Below are 15483 nucleotides of genomic sequence, written 5' to 3'. Positions count from 1 at the left end.
CCAGGTAATTACGTTGATAAATAGGAAAGAAAATATCCAAATAAGGAAAGCTACTGAGCGACGGCATTGTTATATGAACAAAGGTTAGAAGATCATCCCACTTTGTGCTCTCGCCATTACTCCCTAACACTCGTAATATATCGTAAAATACAGCCATTCTTCCAATGAATCGCATTACCGCACAAACATATTACCCGAAATGTACCCTACTTGTATTGAGGAAAGCGCCTTGGCTGCCATTACCAGAATAAATTACTGTATCATCAAGCATCCCCTGCTGGACTCAATCAGAGTGATCGTTGCATGGGATCGATGTCCCTGGCCCAAGGAACGGTCCGTCGAGGTACCTGTCGGGAATGTACCTGGTGGGTGAGACAGCATTGTTCGTGCACTGCGAGCTTTCTTTTCTCGCATGCTGGTCCTTGTCTCAACAGGGATGTTATCAACCAATGAAATGACTCAATTGGTTCTTGACTTTCCTAATCGGTCAAGAGTAAGACCTTAACATGTAAACGCGCCGAAACCCGCAAAAAGTAGCGTTTCTCCGTTAGCGGCCCGAATGTCATTGACTGGGAGGCACAATGAAGTTTCGAATTTCGTCCGGGTTGGTTGCGAACAAGATGAAAGGAGTCGGGATCAGAAAAAGCATCGATTAGCCAAATAAATACAAAAGTCAAAGATAACGCAAACCAATCCTAGTTAGTTTTCTGTAACAGGCGCCCTATTATTATGGGCTGAATGAACTGCTGACTGAGAATTTTAGACATTATTTCCACCTGCTGCAAAGACCAACCACGTCGCGAAGAGAACAAGAAAGCCATAACAAACAACTAGAAGGGGAAAGAGAGGGACCTTACGAAAACAAATGATGGCTCCTCGCGCAATGAACAAATTAGCGCAACGAACAAACTATCCTCATACTTGAAAGTCTCGGTACCTGAACTGCAGTGGTGCGTGCCGCAACACTTGGATCGAAACTCTGGGCCTTTGAACGTACGGTACCTCTGCGGTAGGCGAGATGACTAAATGGGGTAGACTAGCCCCCCTACTGTTCATCGCATCCGCTGTATTTCTTTCATCTCCCTTGCCTTCCCATAGCAATGTTGCCTTCGAGTCTGTCCATATCCTCCTCTTGTTCCTCCTGATGGGATTTTGTCTTGTGCTTCTTGGTCTCTTTATGACGAGCAAAGTCCCGCTTAACATCCGTGGAAAAGCGGCAAGGGTGACAGGTGTAGCGGTGGGAGACATGGTTATCGTAGGAAGTCCTGTAGACCCGTGCTTGGTTTTTCTCTTTGCGTCTGCTTGCGCTCGTGCTTGCGCTTGCTTCTTGTCCTGGAAGCTTTGGGGCTGGGGTATCGTGATTTGTGTCGTGGTCGTAGTCAGCTTCGTGGCCGTGGCCATAGTTGTGGTCATTGTCGGCTATCGTCATGGGGGTGGCGGCGGTGGTGATGGGTGGAGTCAGTAGAGGTGTGATGTTGGGCATCGTGCTCGACCGTATTGCCGAAGCCGGGTTGAGCGCGAGATTAAAACTGAGGCCAAAGTCGGGGGGTTGCGCAAAGACATCGGCATGACCGTAGTTCGGGGTACCCACGAACATAGGGGAATGCGTTCCATGGACGGCATGAGTATTGTTGTTGACAAAGGAACCGTGCGGCGATGTTGTGAAGTGTAGGGCGTTGTTGTTGTTATCGAGGTTCATGGTGTTGAACATTGTCCCTTGATATCCGCCATACGTCATGCCAGTGTCCTGAGTGCTTCCTAAGCCCTCCATGTAGTTGACTTCCGAAAGCGAGTTATTCGGGAACCACTCATAGTCGGAGCCTCCCGGTATTGATTGTTCCGAGGTTGCAAAGTTTACTGGGTATACTTCCATGCGGGACATGTCGAGCGGTGGATTGGCGCGCTGGTGGTTTATGATGTTAGTCGTCATGAATGCGCAACCTTCGCTGAATGAGGTAGACGGGGGCCGAAGGGCCAGGCGGGATCCCTAGTTGATGGTTGTTGGACGTACATGGCTGGTAGAATACAGCGTTTGGCCTTTATGTCCTAACTCATGTTGCGTATAAGGATAAATTTCTTGACCCATCCCGTTGCCATCGCGATCGACAGTCCTGTGGACACCAGAGAAGTCCGGATGGGTGTTGGACATGGACCCGGAGTCATCGTAGTTGAAGGAAGGGTTGGAGAACGGTGACCAGTTGGACTTCATCGGCGCTTCCTAGAGACAGATTTGGCGTTATAGGCGCGTGTTGGAGTCGCCTGGCGACAGGTTGTGTGCTTTGGAAGAAGTGTCGAGCAATAGGCAAGCTATCGGGAGTCTGGGTCAGCATCTGTTATTAAGTTGAGACTCGGGCAGTGGTGGAGGATGTGGCCTTGTCCGTGTCTTATAAAGTTGAATCCAATCTATGGTCCATACCGGGCTGGGCACAAACCTGGGGGTAAGTTGCGACGCCATCTTGGGTATCGATAGACTTGGTCGTCATGTCAAAGATTGAAAGCCTCGGGCCACGAATCGCAATGGGCATCCGATCCCACAGACAACGAATAGACGTGGAGACGATGATCTGGCTTGCTGGCGACGGGGCTAAGTCCGGCGATGTCGGCTGGGACTTCTGTTCAAGAACGGTACCCTTCGAGGTGGACAGGTAGTCGGAGCGCTGTTGCCGACATTGAACCGGAGGGTGGAAATCTGGGTTGTAGAGTCATTCTCCAGTATGGAGATAATCTGATTGTAAGGCTGGGAAGAGGAAGGCGCAAAAGGATGATTTGGCAGATGGATATGAGGAGGAAGATGGAAACGCGAGGCGCAATTCCCTTGCCCGCGATTCCCGCTCGTGTGTTGTTGTTGTAAAAGGAAAGTTTCCCGGAGTTGGAGTTCAGGGGAAGAACCGTGCAAGCAGACAACCAAAGGTAGAAAATGTGTGTCAAAAAATGGAACTGTTAGCAGGTACAATTCTGAAAGCCTAAGCTGGGCGTAAAAAGAAGGGTTGCGGCTAACAGGATGGGGCTCCCTGCAGAAGTCACCCACCTGCACTGAACTGTGGGTGAGATTTTTAGCGGGTTCTCGGCAGTCGCGGGGTTGAGGGCATGACGGCAGCCAAGCTTCGATGTTGTTTGTGGACCCTTTTGGTGCCAAACTCCAATTTACACGTGTGCTAGAGTTGATGCCTTGCAAGCGCCAAGCCTAACAAACCAGTGAATGGTGTCGGACTTTGACCAATGATACGACTACCTCTAGTACTACGCTCCAGTATTACATCGATGTCGTCGACTTAAGAAGAAGTCATTCAGCCTCAATTGAAGATTGAAGCTAGCTTAGCCACCGCACTCACTGTTTCAAGCCTGTCCGGCCTATTGATGTTCTGTTTCACAAAAGAGCTTCCCGAATCCTCAACGTCTGTGCCTGCTCTCCTGTAGCTTTTCTACACGTCTTGGGCCAGGCGCAGTGTTTCAGATGAGGTGATGCCATTTGTGAAATCAGATCAAGACCAAACCTATCGCACCGCTTGGACTCGGTCCATGGTTGGACGAACAAGGGCCCAAGTTCTTCAACGTCCACATATCGATGTCCAGTCTCGCTTGCTTGGGTAGGATTGTCATGGCGATTTGTGCATCCAGATCATGCAAAGCAATTGATGACAACTTTCTGAACGGTCATCCTGAAGATGTAAAGCATGGCATCATTAACAATGAGATGGCCGAATTGACAATTGTTGGAGTTGCCAAGTTGTAGGGCAACAGGTTGAAGGCTCGTTGGGTAACTACGTGAGGGTTGATCTCCAGTACAAATTACTTACCTCTAGATGCCCAACCAGTGCTGATACTTTCACTGTATAGTACAGCCAATACGTAGTAAATACCCGTGAAGATGCTTGCGCAATGATACTCATAAAGTGAAGCGATAGATGGACATAATGTCTAATTCTGCAACCCTACACCGCTCCCATGACCCTTGAAGTCCACAGGACAACATATCGGTATCCATAAGGTATGTCAGAATTGACGATGCGATGCGATGTGCTAGGGAAGACAGGTACCTTATGTATGTCTCTGGCCTACCGATACTGTGTGCTGTGCATAAGTACGTAGGTAAGGTAAGGTACGTACCAGTCTGAAAACTACCGGGGTAGCATTCAGCCCGAAGGAGGCTGAGCCATTGGTCCCAAACACACCGTTTAGTATGTCGCATCCATTCCGAGTACCGAATGCGCCACTGCCCCTGGCCACGTCAATCGAAATGCGCAACAGATTTTCGCCGCAATTCCCTTTTCATACACTACAGACTACATACCTCAACCTACTAAAACATGAGCATATCCATTTTTCTCTTTCTTTTTTGTGGTTAGCGCACCTATCGGCCATTGCGGGCGGCTACTGGGTGCCTGAGGCTCTGTAGCGGCCTCCCCGATCAACGACGTCGGTCGGTTGACGTCTTGGCCATCAGATGGCGACCAGCACAACCATCAACTCACTTGAAGCGATTCCCATCAACACTGTCACATATGGATGGAAAGACAGCTTGAGGCGGCATTTCTTGCTACCCAGGCACATCGGCTAGACCGTTTAGGCATAGCGGCTAATTCTTCGCAGACAGGCGGTTTATCCCTAGATATTCCATGAGTGGGATAACAGGTCCTTACACTAGGTAAAGAGCCTTGCTGGACCTGCTGAAAGGCATTCTACCGTGTACACTGTCGAGTGTTAGATAAAGCAAACATCGAAAAGTTGACGAAATGCAGAACACAACCTATCCAATTGGCTGAAAAATACCTCCAACCTAAGTCCCTGACCTACTAACCGTTACCGTTGAGGTATCATAGAGAAGCGGTAGTTGCCGCACCGGGTACCTAGTCCCACCCCGACTCCACCCGGACATAACAGTCAGGGCATCCAGGCACTAACGTCGGTTAGCTCCAGGTCCAACGCCTGGGCAACGACTGACGACAACAAACAACAACAGCAACAACAACAACAACAACAATCTTCAGCGCAGAACCCTCTTCAGCTGAACTGCACCGCAACAATGACAGCTCAATAACGCTGATTTGTCAATGCAATAACGGAAAAAGGTCTTTGTTGCCTTGGATCGTCTTTATCACTTTTCTTCTTCCGCAACGTGGACTGCCATATCGTAAATCCCTCCTATGTTGATTTTCCTCGTTCTCCATTCCGCCCACAGTCCAGGACCATCATGATGGATTGATGGCGCTGGGTACGTTAACCACACCGGGGTTGCGGAACACGTCGCATACCGAGTCATGCAAGAGAGTTGCAAAATAGAGCAAGGCATCTTTCCACATCATTCCAAAAGAATGATCCCAGGCCTCCAAGGCTCTCGGAGATCTTGCGTATAATCCCCCTTTGACCTACCTTGGGCTGTCCTGGGCGTCTGACTTCCAACTGTCACTTTAAAAACTATGATATCTGCCAACCTCTCTGACTAGGAAGTCTGACGATTCGCTTACTTTATTTCCTCTTTACCTCCCGGCTGTGGTTACCGAAGTTCAAAGATCGAAGAGCTTCCTGAACTCGAAGATAGGTAAACACCATTCCATGGTCACTAATTGCTAATTGAGGGCAGCTACCTACACATGTCAGTTTAAAAACATACCTACCCCTCAATATCTCGACTATCCATCTTCTACTTCCCAGCGTCGAAGGAGCCATTCGCGAACCTCCAGACTCCGACCAGCACAATCGATTCAGCTTCTCACACAAATAGCAGGCCACGCGCACCTTTGCCTCTGGAAGCTCACCGAGAGAAAAGAAAATGATTACATCGATACTACCAGCACTACGATGAGCCAACGTCGTTCCCAGCCACAATAGCTAACATAACGGGCCGACCAACAGCACCTATGCAATGTCAGCTGCCAAGTACACAAAGGCAGTGTAGGGAACAAGTCAAATCTCCCAAATCTAAATCCAAGAAAATCCACCTCTGAAAGGGGGCAAATCTGCCTTTGAAAAGTAGTTTGCAAACCCAAATCTGATGTGTCCGGGATTGATTTTGCAAGCTAATCTGACAGATTTAGCAAAATTATCCAGATCGAGGGTAGAGGGGAGGGGGAGAGGAGGGGCTGCCCCATAATTTTGGGCATATAGAGCACCTAAAGTATAGCAGTTATAGGGGGCCGGGCTCGGAACAACTCGGGTATAACCTGGGGATTTGAGTGCTCAAACAAATCCAATTTTCCCACATTTCAAGTAAATCCGTAAATTTATCCTCAAATTGAATCCAAATCTGACCTCAGATTTGATTTACTTGATTTGTTCCCTACCCTGCACAAGGGCAGCCCCAATGTGGCTGCTGCAAGCTATCCTGCCAAGCTTCGAAACACGAATGTCATCTGCTAATTGGTCAGTCTTATGTGATGGCTTTTCTCTCACCACTTGCTAGGAGCTCTCTATCTGCTGGGACGTCAGCCCCATCGGTACACGGCGGTGACGACGCTGAGTTGAGGGTAGAGTCGCGTAACGGGAAGTGATCGACAACCGCGGAGTAGGGAATTTGGATGGAACCCTCGATTCATTAAGTGAATGAGAAGCTATCCTACAACTGAGCTATAGTCTGCAAGCCTCAGTGAGTAGCTTTAGTGCACTGTTTCCTCCCGTCAGTATATCAAAGTGCGACTGTGCAGTTTAATTGAGGTCGGTGCGACCGTGAAGCTAGCAAACAATACAGATGACTGATTTTGCTACAATTCGACATCTCTATGTAGCTATTTCGATAGTACGATCAACAAAGAGTGACATGGTATTTAAGTGAAAAAGCGAATTGACATTCGGGAGATATCGAGAGCAATGAGGTTACTTGTCAGGTCTACAGAATTGACCGTCTGACTACTGTAGCGGGCGGGCCACTATAGCTGAGTTCTTCCATGAACCGGCAAAGCAGGGACACAGCCCGCCGTACAGCAGAGTGGGTCAGTTCGAGAAGGTGAACCCAGTACCTTAGGTTGAACGCTCCGTCTTCGCTTAAACTTCCGCCGGCGCCCCGCAGTATAGGCTTTGTGCTGTTAGTAGTCGGTACTGGACAGGATTGCCATCGTAATAGAAAGGACGGGAATCTTGGATCTGCAGCTGACAGACCGGCAGCTTCCACTAAAAAAGTTGAGGGGGGTATAACTCTAGTGTAGGGTAAAATGTGAGGAAGGTGTACTTTGTCCGGATTGGATGGTGTAATCCGTGATTGGGGTCGCTGCACTAGAGGACTAGAGGTAGGTTCGGTGGTTGGCAGCCCCGATGGACGTGACGAAAATAAAGTGGATATCGGAAGTTGTACATCCATCTTGGACTCGTGGGCACAAGAAGCGTGATAATTGTGCTAAACTAAAGGATAAAAAGGGAAAAGAACTATGGAGGGTTAAAATACATAGTGGTAGCGCCCTAATAGGCCCCACATATAACTAAACAATTCGGGCATGCCAGTAATAGCAATCTGGGCACTCTACACCACAACAATCCATCGTACGATAGCAGGGTTTGGATCTGCCACCCCCGCGTCCAGGGTTCGCATGTGTGGGCCTAGCGCGGTTTCTGCGACCCGGACGGGATGACAGCGGCCATATAAGAGGGTGGAAGATCGAGCGAACATACAATAGTAGATATAGTATCGCCCCCTGATTTTGCATGTAATCCTGCACCAGGAAACTTATGCACTAAATGGCAGATATGCAGTGTCTAGAATAGCGCTAGGCCTAAATAGGCAGCTAGTTAGAGGCCGAAACGCTAAAACCCGACCCTGTACTACAGATTTCTCTACTCAAGACCGAGCTTGTAAGTGTATATACACCAAAAATTGTCCGAGATCAGTATGCAGTATGCAGTTATGCAGTTGTAGCTGGAGATTAATTCTGCCAGCCAAATCTTATGCAGTAACTAGCGTATATGCAGTTCCTAGAGGATGCAGTTGCAGGGGATTCTACTGTAGTGGCTTTACTGCGCGCCCACACACGCCTTAACCCTGATGTCCCCACGTCATCATCACAGCGGCCAATCACCAACGTCGATAGCATTTCAACTTTCCCATCACCACGTCGATTGTCCGCGTTTCGTTCAAGAAAAGTGCTTTTTACTCACCCCTCACAAGCAGTTCTAACTTTGTCCACAAGGCCTCAGAGTACCTTATGATCTGGTTTGGCCTCTTCAGGGAGTAATGTCTTTAGAAGAGGTTAGAGGTATAAACGGAGGTAAAGCCCATCATGGTCCCTCCACTTTGTTCCCACTCTTCAGTCCCAACCTTTCGCTATACTCAGACATTCCTTGACCATTGAGCGACCTCCGACGCAATGGACTTCTTTGATCATCTTCAAGGATTTTGCCCAGTTCATTTTCTTGTCAATGCCAATGACATGACCTTCTCTAACAACAAGGTTGATCAAGCTCAATGGGGCTGTCCTTGCCCAGAGGTACCCAGTTTCTCCTTGCCTGTCCAGGTACCTTCTCATATCTCTCCTCCATATTCAGATCTATCCCAAGGTTGATCTGACGTATACTGGCGACTCATGACGTGGATGCCCATGCTAACCCTCTTGCTTGTCCCCAAGTACTCCGGCTATGGTAATGGCGCCCTCAACAACGCTGGCGGTTTGGTCCTCGCTGGGCCTTCCGCTGAAAACAACATGGTTGTTGCTGAACATTGCCTCGTCCAAGCTCCCGGGGTCATTCCCGCCAACCTCCACTACCCAGATCGTAACGAGTCCTTGGGTTCAGCCTCTGACGAGCCAGCCGCATCCCAAGCTCACAACTCCAAGCTCTTCACCTGCGACCACTGTGGATCCATCTCCGCGAAGACGTCGCGAGACTTCAAGCGCCACTTGCAGACTGAAAAACATCGCAAGAATGCCAGCAGAAGCGGTCCAGGAGAGTTTCAGGTGGAGTGGTCACCGAACCGTGGCACTGAATTTCGCTGCCCAGTCCCACCCTGCAACAAGACATTCCCGCGCAAGGATAACCTGTGGAGGCACATTGCTAAGATGCATAGGATCTCGGATGAAGATGAGTGATGAAGCGTTGTAAGGGTTCAAGGAGTAGAGATGGAGGGATATGCTTTCCTATTAGCGAGGTACTTATAGGAGGGATAGTGACAGCATGATTGACTCATATGTAGAGGGTAAAGAGGAGCATAAGCAATTGGACGAATATAATGATTCTTAATCCTATTCAAAGCACCCAAAGCTTCCTGACGCTTATCGTGTTGGTTAGTGGTCTTTTGTAGAGGTAGAAGCCAGCCAGGTGGGTCTTGCGCTAACAAGAATGATGGGCGCTTTCATGTCTCACGAAACTTCTATGATGATGCCAAAACATCGCTCCGTGATGCCAAGGACTTGACGTTCTGAGATTTCTTCGACTTAACCCTTCTTCAAGTATTTGAGTAATTGAGCCGAGTCTAATGAGGCGTGTTCGAAGTGAGTTTGGAGAGCGAGGAGTCTTTGCTTTCAACGCCAAGACCATTGTGGAACTCGCTGTTGCACTAACAATTCCTTTGTCAGCATGGAACCAACGGCAAAATTGTGATAGTGGACTCGGAAGCTCGCAAACCTGAGGTATGGAGTTAAGGTATGTGCCGTAATTTTAGAAGCGATGATGAATGCCGGCCGGGGGTTACTCTCTCTTCTTTTCTCGCCTGCCCACCTGGCTGGTAATGACAGGAGTTCTTCAAGAAACCCCTAAAACCGAAACCCGCTGGGCTGTGCAGAAAAATGTCGACAACGTAATTTCCGCGTCGGCAGCGCGATCGACCGGTCGTCAATCGGCCGGGCCATACCGCTTTCACTCCTCGATGGGGGACGGTCGTGCGAATAACCTCAAGACGGACGGGTGTGCGCGACACGGGATTGAGAGTTCGTGAAGGGTCACCCAAGGCTCGGTGCGGATACTTTGTGATTGTGGTCGGTAACGAGTGGTCCGAGTGTATGGTTCATTGAATTGGAATGGAAAAAAAGACTTCAGTCTCCAGTGACGCAGGTACAGACACGTGGGGAGCCGCCCGGGATGGAAGGTCAATGAAAATCAGGGGGGCGGGGAAGAAGTCTGGATGTTTTGGTGCTGATGAGCACAATTAGACAAAGGCCCGTGCTCACTTCAAGTTCTGTGTTCGGGTGATCGTGATTCCCTTTGTGCACATCATGACCCAGCGCCACCCTGGGATGCCGTGCTCGTCGCTATCGTTTCATCAAGGGGCGGTCATTTCCCCATGTCTCGCCATTGCTTTTTTTTCTTCCTTCTGACAAGTAACGGTCTTGTCTTGCATTCTTCAATCGCGAGACATTTTCTGGAAGAAAAGCGTCGATTGATGGCAAGACAATCCGGTTTGAGTCGGCGGGCAATTTCACCGCTTCGGTCCGTTACTTAGTACTCCCGTCGTTGTGCGACCGAAGGTTAGATGCTACTAGTACCTACACTAATTTCTCATAATCCACTCACAGGTAGCGGCACAGGTTGAGATACATAGGTAGGTAGGCCGGACAACTGAACTGCTGCTTCGAGGCCGCCGCCGCGCGCATCCCCCTCTTCTGGCACTCTTGATCGTCCACATCATTAGCTCCTCGCTTGTGGCTTGGACGGTTCAGCGTTGCAGAATTTTTTTTAGCCGATATCCGAAGAAGACGCGCACCACATCGGAATCATGGAAGCGACAATGACCTTGTTCACTTTTGTCCTCTCGAAACCATACCTAGTGTGTGAATGCGGCGATAAAGTACGTGGCCCAGGCTCATACCAAGAACTAATCGAGCATAAACCCAAAACGGCATCTCAAACCCGGGACTAGTGTATGATGAATGGATCCGTGCTTTGTGTTTTGTTTTTGCAGGAAAAAACAGGACAGGATGGCCCTGTTGTGTCAGCAGGAACTGAGGGCAACTGATCCATGCTCACTTTCTCGCCTTTTAATTAATCGTGGGTCTGGATGCTTCTTGTGCCTGGCGCTAGGGTCTATTGGCCAATGGCAGCGACAAAGCGAGAAGAAAAGAGGAGCCTCTTTACCACTCTCAGCATGGAAGGCGGGGATCCAGAACAGCAGAGGGTCCATTCCCGGTCCCGAAGGGCAGTGTGCGAGTGGAGGACTGCTGCTGTGGGTGTGCTGTGGGCAACCACGACAGGGGGTGTAGTGGCACCGTGAGACCCCGGTGCCGTCGTAACGAACCATTTCTTCCATCTTTTTCCTTCTTCAACTGCTTCTTCCCCTCTCCCGCTCTCCCCTCTCCTCTCGAATGGTTCACCTGCTTCTCCCCAACCTCCACCAACCACCGCGCGGCTCTCTTTAATCGACTGTAACGTCAGCCAGCAGGCCCGATAAGTCGACCCTACACTCATTCTCTACAACTACCAGGGCCATCCCACACACTCTCTCTATCCAAATCCCCTCACCACCAGTCTGTCATTGAAACAAGCCTGAGTCTCCGGTCATTCCGCGCCCCAGCAATATACCCACTCTTTCATCTCGGAACTCAGTATCCGCGACGTCACCAATCTTTTACCATCTCTCCCGATCCCAAAAACCACTTCACTCTTTGCACGCGACGACAACGCCGACGCTTTCACTTGCGCAATCGATCAATTGATTGCTACTCTCGTCCGCGACACGAAAACCAACACTCTTCCAACTCACAACACCATCAGAAATCCATCACAATGGGTCTCAGTCTCTTCGACCGCATCCAAGCCAAGATCGAGCTGTTCCGTCTTGAACAGCGCTACACCCGCCGCCGTCATCGTCGCTCCACCTTTGTCTCCAACGCTACCTACGTTGATGGCGAATACGTCTACAACACCCCCAACACCACTGGTTCCTCGACCAAGTCGAGCGCGACCAACGCCACACGAGAAATGCCCTTCTCCCCCGACGTCGGCGTCAGCTCCCCCAAAGAAGAAACACCCGCCAGGAAGGTCTCCAACAGGTGGTCTACCGTGCCCGGATTTGGCAGCAGCTCGACACCCTCGAAGCAGCCTAGCATGGAGAGCGTATCGCCCGAGCAGCCAAACTTTGAGAGTCGGTACCAGCAGAACTCGTGGGGAAGGAGCTCGAAGCGCGTCAACTTCAACGAGGCCGATCGGTAGAAGCGCTTCGCTCGTTGGCTTGTTGCTGTGTAGGCAGATCACCGCTGTTCGTACTTGACAAGGAGCGACATGATCAGACACGCACACACAACTTTTGGGCAGGACATGGCCATTTCGGAAACGGATATGTCGCCTGTCTTCCCATTTGTATATTTTTGATGCCCACATGACGCTCAATCACGGCACGACCTTCGATATCGGAACCGATCGCGCTTTGGCAATCCAGTACATGTTCCACTTGGGCCCCGGATGCACGACACGCCGATTATCGACTTGATGACGACAAATTCTTACCTCCTTTCTTCTTTTTTTTTCTTGATTACCGCGCCAGTTCGATCATAGTGGGAGTTGAGCAATCACGACTGATCCACAAGGCATACTATCCATCGGTGTGGCCTCCGGCTCTTGATGGATACGAACCAGCATTTGTTTTACTTCTTGTCTTGGTAGGCGCAGATGCATTGTATGCTTTCGGCATCATACATGGTCTGCTGCCTTTGATGGAGGCGCGAAGAGGGCCATTTGTAGATGTGCCTGCGTCTCCAGCGGAAGTGCCTCTGGCCTCCAATTAGGTTTGGGGTAGGAACTGTGCCCTGCATGCATGCATGTCACCATGCACTGGAGCGTGCTTGGACAGGCCAGTTTTGAGGAGGTGGTAAGGAACAGCCACAAGGTCGGCGTCCACCTCCATGGGGGAAAAGTATTGGAAGACAACAAAGCGGAGGAAGGGCGGACCAGACGCCGCTGGACAACGTTGCCCCCATGTTACTAACGCCAACTGGAAGAATGCGTTAGGCTATGTATTACGTTCTTTTAATTAGATCGGGGGACATAGAGATGGCAATGACAAGACATTATATCTGCATCAAAGAACAATGCGACACTGTGCTTGACGCTTTGCTGCGTACCGGGTGTTTCCGCTGCGATGCGGCTCTTTGTGCATTGGCTGGGAATTACCTTGGTTTTGCTGTCTCACTCCAGTCTTCCAGAACTCCAGCCTTGTCTTCTTTGCTTGTTGTGACGACAAATCATGGTCGCAACATGGACATCAGGATATGAAAACACGGAGTAAAAAAAAAATCGGATAGGGAAAAAAAAAAAAAAGGGACAAGAGGCCACATGCATGCCCCGGACAAACAAACGCTTCGGTCTGCTGAAGTTGTTGGATTAGGACGACGAAAAGGTGTTGATTCTGCCCTGGTAGTAGGAACGGGTCAGAAGGGGAAAAAGCAGGGCAGCCTAGAGGTACACTAGTAAATACCAGGTACCCAGGACGGGAGTGCCAGTGACGGAACGGAAGCGCCAAGAGGCACGATCAACAGAACGAACGAACGGAAGTCAAGCGAGCCGGAGGCCATGCGCTGGAAATCTCATGGCAAATACACAGAGGACCCAGCCAGGTACAGGGCACCACTGCATGTACGTGACCTCCTCCAACCCTGTGACTAACATCCAGTACACTACACTAAAGAAACTAGTAGGAATCCAGGGGATAACGAGGGGAGGCTTGTCCACTGGGCTGCCCGCCAGGGTCCCGTCCGTCCCCTGTCTCAGCCCGATGCTGTTCTCCCATTTCCTTCAATTGCGACTCCACCCAGAGTGAGGCTGAAGGTCCGGGTGCTCCAATGCGTTTCGCAAAACGGAACTTTGTAGGCAGTTACACCGAACACTCAGGCTGTGCCTGCGTTCCACTTGCTTTAGCCAGGCACCGGCTGGCCGGCTCTGTCTGCCTCTGGTGTGGTTGTCCTTGGGTGGGATTGGGATGAGAGAAAAACGAAAACAAAGGTCAATAGCGCAATAAGGTGTTAATGAGCTTTCATTGCTCCTTCTAGATCTTTTTGATGTTTGGAGAATCTGAGGAGTTTAGTTTTGCTTGGCTCAGGGGGAGGAAACCCGGTTTGCACTGGCTACACCTCTGTCAGCATCTATTTTATTAGCGTAGTACCGCTACCTCACAGAATTTGACTGGTTGGCGGCGGGCATACCGATTAACTCTTGTAGGGAAAATAGAGTTATCGCCACTTGCAAATTCACCGCGCTAACAGAGTAAATGACTGAAAAGGTGTAATCCATCCATACCGAAAATGATTCATGCCACCGTTCGCTGTACCTGGTACGTATCGCCTGAAACGCCCTAGATGGTGCTGGACCTAGCGTCCTTGACCGCCTCAGCCGACGGCGCAGCGAGGGACAGCTGTATCAAGATGGTACCTCTACCTAAAAATGAAACAAGCTTTTCAAAAAGTTTACTATACTAGAGGTATATTAATACCTAGGTATGTACAGTTATTACCCGTGGAGATAGGGGGGGTGCCTGTCTGACCCACGTCATCCCTAGACAGGCGCCCTAAGTGGCTCGCCCACTAGTCAGACGGTCGATTTTGTAGACCTGACGAGTATCTCCACGGGTACCGATAATCACCTATGTAACGCCGTTGGATCACCAGCATTAGCCCGAGCAAGAATGGAGACCGCGGTGGAAGGGACCGACAAATGACAGCCGGGGCAAACGTGATAACCAACAACCATGACGTTGAAACCCCATCCGTCCAGGCACAACACTAGTTGCACTTGTCGTTGAACTTTTCTTTGGAAGTTCTTATTGATTTGTCAATTCGGGAACCTTTACCTCCACTGCAAACGTACGGATATTCTAGTACCTACCTAAATAGCAAGCTGACGGAATGACTGCGGTGCGATACAGCGCAGTGCGTGTAGATACCCTCTGGGTTTGAGTCGCAGTGTAGGGGTACTATGATCATGATGTTGGACGGCGCGAAGCGAGTGTTTAGTGCAGACGTCGAATACCTAAAGACCGAAGGAAGTTGAAGTTGCATAGGTACCTACCTACCTAGGTAGTACCTCTATTGATTCCACGGGCGGGCGCAATCAGAGCGATGCCCCTGCCTCTGTACGTAGTGTCAAAGGCAATTGGGGAGGATCCATCCAACTGCCCGGGGTGGCCGGGGGATTTGCTGCCGTGAAAATGCCCTGATACCCCACCCGTGCTCACCCGGGCGTACCTGCTAGTAGGTACTCTCCACTGTTGGATGACCATCCCCACCCGTACCACCGTTCCGCCCGCGCAATTCAATTTCATCACACAGTCGCAGGTCCAGACGGACCGTTCCTCACTGCTATCTATGATTATCCGACGATAGAACGACATCCATCGATGTGTTAGGAAGAATGTCTACTACACCCCTTATTAGATTCTGGCCTCTCTTTTTCTCCCCCTAGTCAGACAAAAGATGGCCTTCTATAAAGGACAAGCTTCTAAGTCCTGCTTGCACGTCGTCCAAACACCATCAAGAAGCTCACTACCTAGAAACTTAACAGCACACATCCCCGCTAAAGAGCGGATCCGATACCCAATTTCACTTTATTCCTACCTACACTCAGCTGTTTGGATAAGCCATC

The 15483-nt window shown here is 50.0% G+C and overlaps 3 protein-coding genes across 3 annotated transcripts; 2 read left to right on the top strand and 1 right to left on the bottom strand.

The window, feature by feature from the left end:
- Positions 1–1147: 1147 nt before the first annotated feature.
- Positions 1148–2163, bottom strand: NEUTE1DRAFT_25303 (uncharacterized protein; the record flags this gene model as incomplete). The annotated part of the gene is made up of 2 exons (XM_009855492.1): positions 1148–1987; positions 2083–2163. Coding segments are annotated over 2 exons (921 nt in total), but the record flags the coding sequence as incomplete, so codon positions are not given.
- A 6128-nt stretch (positions 2164–8291) lies between these two features.
- On the top strand, positions 8292–9008 carry NEUTE1DRAFT_104313 (uncharacterized protein; the record flags this gene model as incomplete). Its single annotated transcript, XM_009856505.1, has 2 exons — positions 8292–8411; positions 8550–9008. 2 exons carry the CDS (start codon positions 8292–8294, stop codon positions 9006–9008), a joined length of 579 nt encoding a protein of 192 aa, XP_009854807.1.
- Positions 9009–11523: 2515 nt separating this feature from the next.
- On the top strand, positions 11524–12264 carry NEUTE1DRAFT_118345 (uncharacterized protein; the record flags this gene model as incomplete). The annotated part of the gene is made up of 1 exon (XM_009856504.1): positions 11524–12264. The coding sequence occupies one exon, from the start codon at positions 11638–11640 to the stop codon at positions 12061–12063; it is 426 nt and encodes a 141-aa protein (XP_009854806.1).
- Positions 12265–15483: the final 3219 nt, after the last annotated feature.

Source organism: Neurospora tetrasperma, assembly GCF_000213175.1.
Source record: "Neurospora tetrasperma FGSC 2508 unplaced genomic scaffold NEUTE1scaffold_6, whole genome shotgun sequence".
NCBI lineage: Eukaryota > Fungi > Ascomycota > Sordariomycetes > Sordariales > Sordariaceae > Neurospora > Neurospora tetrasperma.
This window is presented reverse-complemented; position numbering and strand designations above follow the sequence as displayed.